The 13,262-nt window shown below is 38.7% G+C and overlaps 1 protein-coding gene across 1 annotated transcript in view; it reads right to left on the reverse strand.

Annotated features, from left to right (window-relative positions):
- The window catches only part of adam22 (ADAM metallopeptidase domain 22), a 91,485-nt gene that overhangs the window by 18,500 nt on the left and 59,723 nt on the right, over window positions 1-13,262 (reverse strand). Inside the window, exons 12-18 of the mRNA XM_053611622.1 lie at window positions 10,431-10,597; window positions 10,198-10,282; window positions 9,982-10,072; window positions 9,191-9,242; window positions 2,909-3,008; window positions 782-853; window positions 14-106 (exon numbers count right to left, since the gene is read on the reverse strand). Coding sequence (XP_053467597.1) covers window positions 14-106; window positions 782-853; window positions 2,909-3,008; window positions 9,191-9,242; window positions 9,982-10,072; window positions 10,198-10,282; window positions 10,431-10,597 — 660 coding nt within the window. The remainder of the gene's footprint in view (window positions 1-13; window positions 107-781; window positions 854-2,908; window positions 3,009-9,190; window positions 9,243-9,981; window positions 10,073-10,197; window positions 10,283-10,430; window positions 10,598-13,262) is intronic.

Consider the following 13,262-nt stretch of genomic DNA (forward strand, 5'->3'; position numbering starts at 1 on the left):
ACACGGTTCATACCTGACAGTTATTGCAACAGAGCCCATTACTGCATTTAGAGCCCTGAGTCAGAGTGCACTTCTTACAGCAATTCTCTCCTTCTATAGTACACTCCTACAGAGAGAGAGAGAGAGAGAGAGAGAGAGAGAGAGAGAGATGTAAATAAGTTATTCTTTAATTGTTTTGAAAAAGTCTGAAGAAACATTGGGCATCATTAATCAATCTTTTAATAAAGTCGTGTGCAAATGTTTTGCGTAAACCAAACCAATTTTTTTTTTTGCTGTATTTATAGAAGTTTCAGAAACACTGATTTTCTTCGTACTTGCGTCCAGACGTATGAATAATGCTACATTGTAGCTTGAGACCTACCAGATCGGTCACATATCAGACACTTAGTGCTGAGCCTGTCCTCCTTTCATACAGCGGCATTCTTAATTGAATGACTCTTCTTCAGCTTACTTTATAGATTTGTTTGCTTGGTTAATCTTTTCCAGATTTAATATTTACTTAATTAATACCTTTAATATGAAACAACTGGGTTTTACGAAACCCATATCTAAAAGGGCACTAACTTATCGCGATATTTATGTTAGTTAGTCTTCTTAAGCGTACATCTACACACGCTCAGGAGCACGGATAGGATACAAACGCTTTTCTGAAATGACTGGGTTTTCACGAATACCAAATCGCTTGTGTAAATGCCCGTAGGAATGATTTATGTATAAATCCTTTCATATCCAGCTTGATAAATGAGGCCCAATGTCCTTGAATGCTTGAAAAACACCTCACCGCTGGAGTTCCACAGTCGCACTCCTCTCCCAGCTCCACAAAACCGTTCCCACACTCTGGAGGGTCCAAAAGCTATAAAGACACACATGAGGGGAAGTTAGGATGCTTTCGCTCAACAAAGAGAAAATAAGGCTAAACGGAGCAGCTTTTCTACTGACGTAATGAAAAAGAGGCTCATGCAACCACACACTGTGCTAACTCCGCTCTTACCGGCCCTAGCTCGTATCGGCTAACTAACCTGGCTTGCTATCTACTGTATATACTGAGGAGGTTATTTGCCTTAGCTGTTGCTTTGGAGGCAGAAAATCAAGACAAGAAGAGCTGCTTGTACAACTTGACCGTACACAGCCACAGACACCACATCATGGCCCGGTGAACATCACAAAAATAGCCGAAATGTTATTTTCAATACATTGCATCACTGGAATATAGGCAATGTTGTCAGCATGATGCAAATCGCCTTTTATTTGCTCGCTAGTTTTTTTCACTGCCACTTTATCCTCCGTATGTTTGTTTTTCTTGTTGCCCCCCAACGTGCAATCTGATTGATCAGAAGCCAAAAAAAAAATGTGTTTGACGCTCGAATAAAGCAAAGAAGAAGGAAATTCTTTACTCTCTTTACTACACACTTCTTCCCCCAAACATAGTCGATGCATCAACACATGGTTGTTGATTTAAGTTTAATTCTAGAGCTAAAAATCGAATGGAGCTAACAGTTAAGAAATTAGCATGTCTAAATCATCCCACACTTTGTCAATAAGTTTGAATGATCTGTGTCTGAGAACGCTTGGTGAAGCCTTCGACAACTAAAATGTTATCATTTTATAGTAACAACACTTACACAGGGACTTGTATGGGGACTTAAAAAAAAACGTGTAATCGTCGATATGGTGTTTTCCTAAAAGGAGATGTTTATTTAGCATTTTTGGAAGGAGTCTCCAGTATTAGCATTTAGTGAGATAAAGCTATTCCTTTAAGTTAAAAGGACAGAGGACTTCTAATACGACAAGCTGTATTTTTCATCTTATTAATTTCAAGGGAGAAAAAAAAGAGACCAGTGTTGTATTAATATAGTAATAAGTTTAACAACTAGTTAGTTAGTCGTTTAGGGACTAACTTTATTTTATAGATGGTCCACCACATTAGATGTAACTATAAACAGATTTAAAAATAATAATAAAAAAAGAAAGCACCATATGGTGCTTTGTGTCATGTATTCCACGTAATGAAGGTTAGGACGGATGCAAGTAGAGATAAGAGCTTTTAATAAAGAGAGACAGGCAGACAAATCCAAATCATAAGACAATAGCGTGGTCAAAAGCAGGCAATGGGTCAGGCGATCAACAAACAGGCATAAACGAGGCAAGGCAAGAATCGAGAACGGGGAAGAAGAAGTAAGATCAATGAAGATGAATCAAAACGAGGAACAGGGTACAAACGCTTGGTATGGTGATAACACTCAATACTTCGCAAAGTCATGGTGTTCAAAAAGTCTCTTATATAGCGTGGAGTGAGTGAGTGTGAGATTGGCAACAGGTGTGTGTGATTAGAATTCCGGAGAATGTGAACGTGTGTGTAGGGGGGGAGTGTAGTCCATGTTTGTACGCCGCAGTGCAGGATGGGAAATGCAGTCACTGGTTTGCAGTGATATGACACTTTGTATTAAATAATAAACTGTAAATCTTGGCAAATTTCTGTACCATAAGCAGAATTAGTCACTTTGAGATGTACTCTTATTGGAAAATAATCAACTTCGGTGCGGTAACTTGGGCTGCATCATGTCACTCCTACGACAGCACGTCCCGAAGAGTTTTATTCCTTACTTACTTGTTATCACCATCACATGTTTTACATTTCAATATTACCGCATTGCAGTCCAGTGTGATGTGACAACTACAGTATATAGAACATCCTGCATTATTCTGGTCGAAAAAGCCTACAGAATCCTTATCAGCCTCAGTTCAGCTTGGTCAGGATTTGTTACAGTGTTCATCTGCATACTGCTGCCTTGTGCATCATCAGTATCGCAAAGGCCATTATTGCAGAAATGATCTACAAGATGATATACTGCGGTGCCTTATCTTTGAACACAGGAGAGCAGTAAGGCAGGGGGAAAAAGAGGCTCACCTTGGAGGGTTTGTTGAAGAGACACGATCCGCCGCCACTGTACAGGAAATTGTGGTACTCCTCTACGTTACAGTCAGAGAATCTCTTGGGCAGATAAAAGCTAAAAATAAAAGAGGCAAAAACCCACATAGCGATATTATGATTGGATAATCGGATAAAGAGAATAATGATAATAATCTCTGCACTCACATTAAATTGTGCCTTGAATGCCTGTTTATACATGCAACTACAGTAGAATGTAACTGCGAGGATGTGTGTACTGATACGGCAGGACATCGTATGTAAATACGTCAGTAATAACTCGGCAGCTATAACAGGACATTTTAAAGCGTAACTCTTCTAGAATTCCTGTACTTGTGTATTTGTGTTGTAACATGCATAGCATAAATAAATAAATAAATAAATAAATCAATCAATCAGAGCAATGAACATCAATCTGTAATTTTCACAGTACAGAATACTAACTCAGTGAAAATATATGTACATACATGCACTATACAATGTATCTGTATCTGTTTAGAGAGTGGGTGTGGCCTAAACCTGCTTTTTATTTTTGTTATTAAATAAGATTCCCACCACTATGCCAAGAAACACTAGAAAACACTGGGGGAAAAAAGCCTGGAGGTAGAAAAGATGCTTCTTTTATGTGCGTAAATAGATAGTGATTACACGTGACGTTCAATAAACAGAGATTTATACAATTGAGGTCATAAGTTTACATACGCCTTGTAGAATCTGTAAAATGTTAAATAATAAGAGGGATCATAAAAATTGCATTGTTTTTTTTATTTTATTTAGTCCTGCCTTGAATAAGCTGTTTCACATAACAGATGTTTACATACTGTATAGTCCACAAGACACAATAACAACCAGATCAAAAGGTTGATTCTTAAATGGTAAATAGTCTGCACTTGACACTGTTCTCATTCACACACACACACACACACCAATGGTAGCAGAGCTGTCATGCAAGGCGCTAACTTGCAATCGGGAGCAACTTGGGGTTCAGTGTCTTGCTTAAGGACACTTGGTATGTGGAGTCACGTGGGCCGGGAATCGAACCTCCAACCCTACAATTAGCGGACAACTCGCTCTACCACCTGATCCACAGCCGCCCAATTACAATTCTTAATACTGTGTGTTGGTTCCTGGATGATCAACGATTGTGTTTATGTTTTGTGATAGTTGTTCACGAGTCCTGAGAAGTTCAATCGCACACTGTTCTTCAGAAAAAAATCCTCCAGTTCCTGCACATCCTTTGCTTTTCCAGCATCTTCTGCATGTTTGAGCCCTTTCCAAATCTTTTCAAACTGAGGACAACCGAGGAACTCGTACACAGCTATTACAAAAGGTGCAAACATTTACTGATGCTCAAGAAAGCAACACAATACGTTAAGAGCCAGGGGGGTGTAAACTTTTAAACAGGATGATCAGTGTAAATTGTTATTTTGCTTGAATATCTTAGTCTTTTTCCATTTAGTACTGCCCTTCAGAAGTTACATAAGATATTTATATGAAGACAAAAAAAAAAAAACAATATACACTGCTTAGTGGTTAGCACGTACGCTTCACACTTCCAGGGTCGGGGGTTCGATTCCCACCGTGGCCCTGTGTGTGCGGAGTTTGCATGTTCTCCCCGTGCTGCGGGATTTTCCTCCGGGTACTCCGGTTTCCTCCCCCAGTCCAAAGACATGCATGGTAGGCTGACTGGCATGTCCAAAGTGTCCGTAGTGTATGAATGGGTGTGTGAGTGTGTGTGTGATTGTGCCCTGCGATGGATTGGCACCCTGTCCAGGGTGTACCCCGCCTTGTGCCCCATGCTCCCTGGGAGGGATAGGCTCCAGGTTCCCCGTGACCCTGAAAAGGATAAGCGGTAGAAGATGGATGGATGGATGGATGGATGGATGGACCGATCATGCTGTTCAAAAGCAAAAGCAAATAAAGCAAATAAAAAACAAAATGCAATTAAAAAAAAAGATTATTAACATTTTGCAGATTCTGCAAGGAGTATGTAAACTGACCTCAGCTCTAAGTGTGTTGAGGATACTTGTACAAAAATTTCATTCAAGATAACGTGAAACCTCGTCGCAGTAATATTTACATGATTATACTGTAACGTTTAGGTATGAGCAGGTGAAATACACACGAAAACAGTAACACACAAAAAACCCCTGAAAACTAACCATAGTTACAAATACTTAGCAAAGTCAGACAGATTAAATGAGAGTAATATCTGGAGTGTAGAAAGGTTGGTGGTTCCTGGTGGAGGTTGCTGTGTGTCTTCAGCTCCAGGAAGCGAACAGGATGCACTCGTAATGTATCACTTTATACGTGTGTCTCCAGTGTGGTCAGCATTACGCTAGGACTGTCAATCTCAATCTCATTACAGACTCGTGTCAGGATCTCTCGCTGAGAGTCAGAAAGCCTGCTCCAGAAATACAGAGTGATCGCCAGGACTATAATGCACAGCACTCAATCGGCTGAACGCTCGCCAAAGCGCGCTCCGTCTCCCGCTTTCACTTTATCGAACAACACCACTTTCTCATTTCACGGTCACTCGCTGTCTCGGGCTTGTTGGATGTTTTTGGCATCAATTTAAAATGGCAAATTCTAAATCACCAAATATCCAGTGTTTCTGGGTCATCAAAGCCATACAACATAACCGGCGTCTGTTTGTGTGTCTGTTCTGCCCGTCCTGCCTGTCTGTCTGTCCTATCAGTTTCTCTTGTCCTGTCTGTCTTATCTGTCCTGCTTGTCTGTCTGTCTTTCCTATCGGTTTTGCTTGTCCTGTCTGTTTGTCCTATCAGTTTCTCTTGTCCTGTCTGTCTTATCTGTTCTGTCTGTCTCTCCTGTTCTCTTTATCTCTCTTTCTGTCCTGTCTCTTTGCTGTCCTATCAGTTTCTCTTGTCCTGTCTGTCCATCCTATGTGTCTCTTGTCCTGTCTGTCTTATCTGTCCTGTCTGTCTGTTTGTCCTATCAGTTTCTCTTGTCCTGTCTGTCTGTCTCTCCTGTTCTCTTTATCTCTCTCTGTCCTGTCTCTCTGTCTGTCCTATCAGTTTCTCTTGCCCTGTCTGTCTTATCTGTCCTGCCTGTCTGTCTGTCTCTCCTGTTTTCTTTATCTCGCTCTCTGTTCTGTCTCTCTGTCTGTCCTATCAGTTTCTCTTGTCCTGTCTGTTTTATCTGCCCTGTCTGTCTGTCTGTCCGTCCTGTGCTGCCTTATAAAGAATAAAATACTACAAGGCGTTCTGTGCCGATTATTGTATGACAGCAGCACATTAAATGTGTAGAATAATAATTTCACTCACTGAACACGTTTTTCATGAACATTGACATTATTTATAGGCGACTTATTTTTTGAATTATTAAGCGAAACAGGCTAAAAATGTGCAATAATAAATATACTAATAAATATAATAACTTGGAATGCTAGATTGTGACTTCCTCCGCTTGAACGTAATCCTAAACACCTCCGCTTTGAGAAACAAAAGTAGGCGGGGCTTAAACGGCTGCTTGATTCCGTATCGGGGATAAGCAACAAAACCCCGCCCACCATATTTATAAAGACTTTAGGACTTTTCATAATACTTTAGTTTAAGGATCCAACACAAGTGACAAATGTTACACGGTAAGTCTGCCAATTACAGTATACCTATAATATTATAATATCATTTAAACTAATATTATTAACATCTTTTTTGTTTACTGATGTTTGATTGAGCCACTTGGGTCGAACCCCTGAGCAGAAGTATTGCTTGAGAAGCTGAAAGCACATGGTGAAGAACAAAAACCACTGACACATTTTAAAGCCAACGTGCTCAGCCCACAGTCATGATTCAAGCTGTCACAAGTTCAGCGATGATGCCTGGATCCAGCACAGATCGCTCTGTGGTATCTAATTGAGTGAATCTGCATGATGTGAATTATACATATACATATACACTCACTGACCACTTTATTAGGAATACCTGTGCCTGTGCACCTGCACCTTCATGCAATGGGCACCTCACCAAAATTGGACGGTTGAAGATTGGAAAAATGTCGCCTGGTCTGTTTTTTTATTTTAATCTTGAACTGTTCAGGTTAATGATGTAGCCCATCCACCTTAAGGTTTGAGATGTGCATTCTGAGATGCTTTTCTGCACACCATTGTTGTAAAGCGTGGTTATTTGAGTTACTGTAGCCTTCCTGTCACCTCAAACCGGTCTGGCTATTCTCCTTTGATCTGTCTCATCAACAAGGTGTTTCGGGTGTTTCAGCCTGCAGGACTGCTGCTCACTGTGTGTTTTTTTTTTTGCGTGTTTTTTCGCACCATTCTGTATAAACTCTAGAGACTGTTTTGTACAAAAAATCCCAGGAGATTCTGAAATACTCAAACATCTGGAACCAACAACCATGTCACGGTCAAAGTCACTGAGATCACATTAACTGAAGCTCTTAATCTGCATCTGCATGATTTTATGCACTGTTCTGCTGCCACATGATTGGCTGATTGGATAATTGCATGAACGTGCAGGTATTAAAAGAAAGGACTCAATAGAATTTTGACAGCTTGATTGTTTCCTTGAATGGGAATGAAATCACACAAATGATTTTTAAGCTTCGATCAGGGATCCTTGTCAAAATCCCAATTAACCAACAGTCCATCGAACAATGAGCTGCTAGCAAAAAACAAAAACAAAAAACAAACAAACAAAAAAATACAAACAAGAGAAAGATATGAACTAACACGAAAAAAAACAAGACTGTGGAGAAGAAATACAGAGGGCTCTGAAGCACGCTGTATCTTTGCCCACAATATCTCTGTGGTTTGATTTGTTAAGGTGGAGCATTGAGGCTCGGCCAAAATGCTATTGGATGGAATGAGGAGGGCGTAGATGATTGACAGCCCTCCCTCGAGCAGCTGATTGGTTGAGTGAGTAACGTGTCACGGCCAAGCTTCTGCTCACCTGCTGTTCCCATTCGGGATTGAAGGGAGACGAGAAAGGTGTTAAAAGAGACGAGTGAACATATACACACACAGACAAACACACACACACACACACACACACACACACACACACACACTGACAATGTCACAAGCATGTCCAAACTGCAGCTTTACAGAGACCACTAGAGACGTCATACTGTCAATACAATAATCAAAACACAAAGTGGTTTATGGTTAATCAAATATTGTTTTTATAAGGTATATTCGCTCACTGTCCACTTTATTAGGAAAAGCTATACATTCATGTGGTTATCTAATCAGCCAATCATGTGGCAGAAGCACAATGCAAAAAAATCAACAATTTCATGTGCTGCTACATGATTGGCTGATTAGATATCGGCATGAATGTGCAGGTGTACAGCTGTTCCTAATATAGTGGACGGTGAGTGTAAATACAACACCGAATGCCCAAATTTGAACTATATGTATGTTAAACTGAATTTGAAATCAAATATATTTATCATTTGTAGTATGGTGTATTTTATCTGCTTATCTTGTTGGTATTAATATTTCTATATATAAATAAATAAATAAAATAACTTAACGACCCGCAGGACAGCTGATTTAAATACGTTCTGTACTTATACACCCAAAATAATACATTCCACTCATGCCATCATGTCTGAAAAATAAGTATCATATTTCACACTAAGATAACAGAGCTAATCTGGCGACGTGGTCGTTATTTTTTCATAAAGTGTGGCCATGAATGAATATATTAAAGCCATCTAAGCATGAAAATGATTAATATTGCATTTCAATCTTGAAATAATGCAACACGGATACCATAAGCATTACCGTTGACAGTTTTTTCGCCTGTTCTTGATGAATAATTAAACTGGAAATGGCATTTCTGCAGTTTTTTAAGTTGTTGCTTCAAGTTACACTCAAGTTTGTGGTGTTAATATATTACTACATGGCAACGCCTTATTAAAAAATAATCACCATGTCAACTCAGAGGCTCACGATGGCCAATCCTCTGAAGATATTAGTCATTTTCTAGTTTACAGTGAGATCTCTATAACAGAGAAAGGGTCATAGATAGGGACACTGCTTGTGTTAAAACACACACACACACACACAGCACAGAGTGACTCAATAACATTGTGACATCATGACCTGAATCAAAATGAATGCTTGTGAAACAAGGAGGGTGCACATATATTTATATTTATGCACCATGTTTCAATGTTTCTGCACCATATGTCTTTGTGTATGTGTGTGTGTGTGTGTGTGTGTGTGTGTGTGTGTGTGTGTGTGTGCTCTTGGGAAAATCTGCTTGATTAGTAACTTACCCAACATCATCCATTATACAGCCGGACCATTTATCATCGCACTTGCATTCCCCTGTGAAAAAACAACAACAACCCAGATGTTATTAAAGAGACATGTGCATGTGCAAGTCAGTACGAACAACTGTCTCGTTTAGTAATGTCAAATTTAACAAAAGTACAACCCTGAGTCCAAAAAAGTTGGGACGCTGTGACAAATGTAAATAAATGTAAAAAAAAAAAAACAGAATGCAATGATTTGCTAATCTCATAAACCCATAAGTTATTCACAATAGAACATAGAAAACATACCAAATGTTTAAACTGAGGAAATGTACCATTTTAAGGGGAAAATAAGGTCATTTTGAATTTGATGGCTGCAACACGTCTCAAAAAATTTAGGACAGGGGCAACAAAAGTAAGGGTTATTAAAAAGAAACAGCTGGAGGTTAATTGGCAACAGATCAGTAGCATGACTGGGTATACAAAGAGTATCTTAGAGAGGCGGAGTCTCTCAGAAGTAAAGATGGCCAGAGGTTCACCAAAATTTTCTCCTTAACGTGGTCATTTTCTCACAAACACGGTAAACATTTGGCTTTTCAGAGAATGAAGCTCATACATGACATTCCCTGAATCAAGTTTTTTTCCCGCCAATGTCCTGAGAAATTCTGAAGTAGATCAATGTAAATTTATTAACAAACTTGACCCAAATACCAATCTGTATAATCCAAAACAGCATCCAAGAGGAGTTCTTCATTTTAAAATGACATTTTTAAGTGCATGCTAAAGTTTGCATAGTTATAGTCACATCATACCATTTAGTATTCTTTTCTTATCGGAGAAAATGCCAATGTTCTGTCCCAGCGACTGTGCCAGCGTGATGGCCATTTCTTCTGTTTTTCCATACTGAGAAAAAATAAAGATGGAGGTTTAGAGCTTAAATTACACAATGTTATAGATCTATACAGGGCAAGTGTCATATAGAGAACATTACTGAAATACAATGATTTATTACACTCTTCAACAGTTACCTCATTAACCCCTCCCCCTTTAGTCAGTGAACACACCCCTCCCATATACGAGGCTCCACCCCAGCTGCTATGGAAACGGTTGCCCCTGGAAACAGAAACAGAATATATTAGTTGAGGCCTTTTGATTAATCATAAAACAAATGGCTGGCTTTAACTGTGCACTGTGTTATACAAGACAACTGTGTGTGTGAGTGTGTGTGTGTGTGTGTGTGGGTGTATATGCAAAAACCTACGAGAACAGATGGACAGAGTCGCTCTTCTCCTTAATGAAGTCGCGTCTGTACTTCATGAACTCCCGCAGCGTGATCATCGGGTCATCATTTATGTTGAACCTGTTGTCCGCCGCCCAGGTCTCCATGGCAACCAGAACAATACGGGTGTTCAGCTGCTCCTTGAAAATCTAAAGATATCATTAACAACAAAATCGTTACTAAACACTTTTAATGTTAATAAACATTTTTCACTGGTGCTGGAGGTTACGTTTAAGGAATACTTGGTGAAAGTCATTTTAAAACCAAAATACGAAACAAGCAACTCTTTAGTGCCGACGTGCTGCTGAGGCTAAAAGCCCTGAATTTTAGTGATTGGCAAAATTGACAGGCAACATCATTGTCCTGATTGGCTGGATGTTGATGGTCCACATTTCCACAGTTGGTGGAACTCAACGCTGCTCATCACCCTCAGACCATCATCCCTGCAGAGAAGCATGTTGGTGGTAGCATCAAGTTCAAGTTCAAGTGGTTTTATTGTCATTTCAACCATAGGCATCTGGTACTGTACACAGAGAAATGAAACAACGTTCCTCAAGGACCATGGTGCAACAAAAAAACAACACACTAACCACATGAGACGACACAGAACTAAATAAGACCTACAAACATTCTACACAAAGTGCACATGCACATGTGTGCTAACACAGGACAGTACAATACTACTAAAACAGGACAACAGGCACAGTAAGTGACAGTGTATGGCCGAACAGTACACAGTTCTAGTGTTGAAGTGTCTAGTATAATAGGTAATGCTGAGGTAATGCTCATGTTGAGAATTACCTTTTTCCTCTTGGGTGCTTCTCTGAAAAGTCCAAAGGGGTGAATACTTATGCAAGCTACCATACAGGAAGCCACATGGACTGGTGTTTTTCATCTGAGCAGATATTTTATTAGAGCTGAATGTGTGGATTTGATATCAAATATTATTAAAAAGGTTCTGATGTAAAAAAAAAACCCCAAATGACACCATTTTAGAGGAAACGTCCCCATTTGTCCAGATCCAGGCTAAGCATTATCTAAGATTAAAATTCGTTTAATAATGATGCTGTATCTTTATTAATCCTCCATTTCATAACCTTATTCTGATATAATACCTTTACTTTCCTGAGCCATTTTTGAGTCAGATATTCACACATAAATAAATATAAAAGTGTAAAAGGCTACGTACGTTAAGGCTAGACTAAAAATCCTTATTTAAAATAAAAAATAAAAAAAATCTCCATGGACTCTAGAGTATCAAAGGAAATAATATTCCATGTATGTTGTAATATTCCAGAAATGTGCCCGTATGACAGATTAATCTGTTAAAGTAGTAATATATTTGAGTAACAATTGGGATATCATTTAAATCACTTAATTTAACATCAGAATATTAAACTGATGATGTTTTTATGAGAATTTGTGCTGGAGTTGAGTGATCCACATAAGAGAGGCCCATTAAAATTTGTCATGAATTACTGGATCTATGTCTGGATTGCTGTGGCTAATTAAAGTAAACGTCTAAGACCAAGACTGAAATGATGCTGATTAAATCTAAGCAATAACAACAAAAAAAAACAAAAACAAAGTCTATTCACTTGGGTTTGTTTTCTGTTTGCTGTCCAAGCCGCCATTTTGGTGCTGTTGTTGACACAGTGTGAAAATACCACCTGTCTTTCACCAGGGATGAATGTGTCTGTGCATGTGTGTGTGAAAGAAAGAGATAGAGAGAGACATTTTCATATGAAGTCTAGTTGAAATTCTCAAGAGCAAACACTCAGAGCAGATTGAGTTGCCCATGAGACCTGTTCCTATTTCAGCTGCATGAAAATATGAGCTGATGAAGACTGTGTGAATAAAGATTGATGGGTTTTGGGTTTTTTTTCAACATTAGTGAAGGTTACAGAAGATGTGTATACATAGTAAAAATAACCAGCCATCTGAGAATTATATACTCATGGTATGATAAACTGTATCAATAAGTCGTGATACTATATACAGTACATACAGCTTCATAAATTCAAAGACTCACATTTTAAATGACATGACAACTGTTCAGTGATTTAGACAGGGAACGTACTAGAATATTTATTGAAAACAGACTTGTTAAAATGGTTATTTTTTTTTATTTCCCCATTTTTAAAACCTTACACCATAGCGCTGTTAAATACTCAACTCCGATTGGTCAGTACAAATAACATTATAATACATTATCGATTCTTAAGTAACAACTTTCTTGTCTTGCGGACGCTTCTCATTAAACGTGCAATCGTTGATATGGTGTTTCTCTGAGGAGACATTTATTTAACATTTTTGGAAGGAGTCACCAGTGTCAGTGATTTGTAACAGTCAGAGGAAAATTTTGTGCTCTGCAATTTTTTTCGTTAACATGATGCTACATTTTTTTTTTCTAGCTTTATTTACTTCAATATAGTGAAAAAAGATGGCTGTTTATACTTGCTATAAGTTATAACATGATTAATGGTTCCACAAATTAAATTGAACTATAAATGAATAAACAGTATGATGCGTCATTCGTTAATTTAAAAAATTGTAGTTGGTGGTTGTGGTATCGAGGAGTAAAACACTTCAGTACATGCTGTTATTGAAAATAACAGGGCAGTGGTAGCTCAGTGGTTAAGATGTTAGATTAGTGCTTGGAAGGTCATGAGCTCAAATCCCAATACTGCCAAACGGCCACTGTTGGGCCCTCGAGCAAGGCCCTTAACCCTCAACTGCTCAGTTGTATAAATGAGATAAATGTAAGTCTCTCTGGATAAGGGTGTCTGCTAATTGGCGTAAATATAACGTAAT

The sequence above is a fragment of the Ictalurus furcatus genome, chromosome 23 (assembly GCF_023375685.1).
Source record: "Ictalurus furcatus strain D&B chromosome 23, Billie_1.0, whole genome shotgun sequence".
Lineage (NCBI taxonomy): Eukaryota > Metazoa > Chordata > Actinopteri > Siluriformes > Ictaluridae > Ictalurus > Ictalurus furcatus.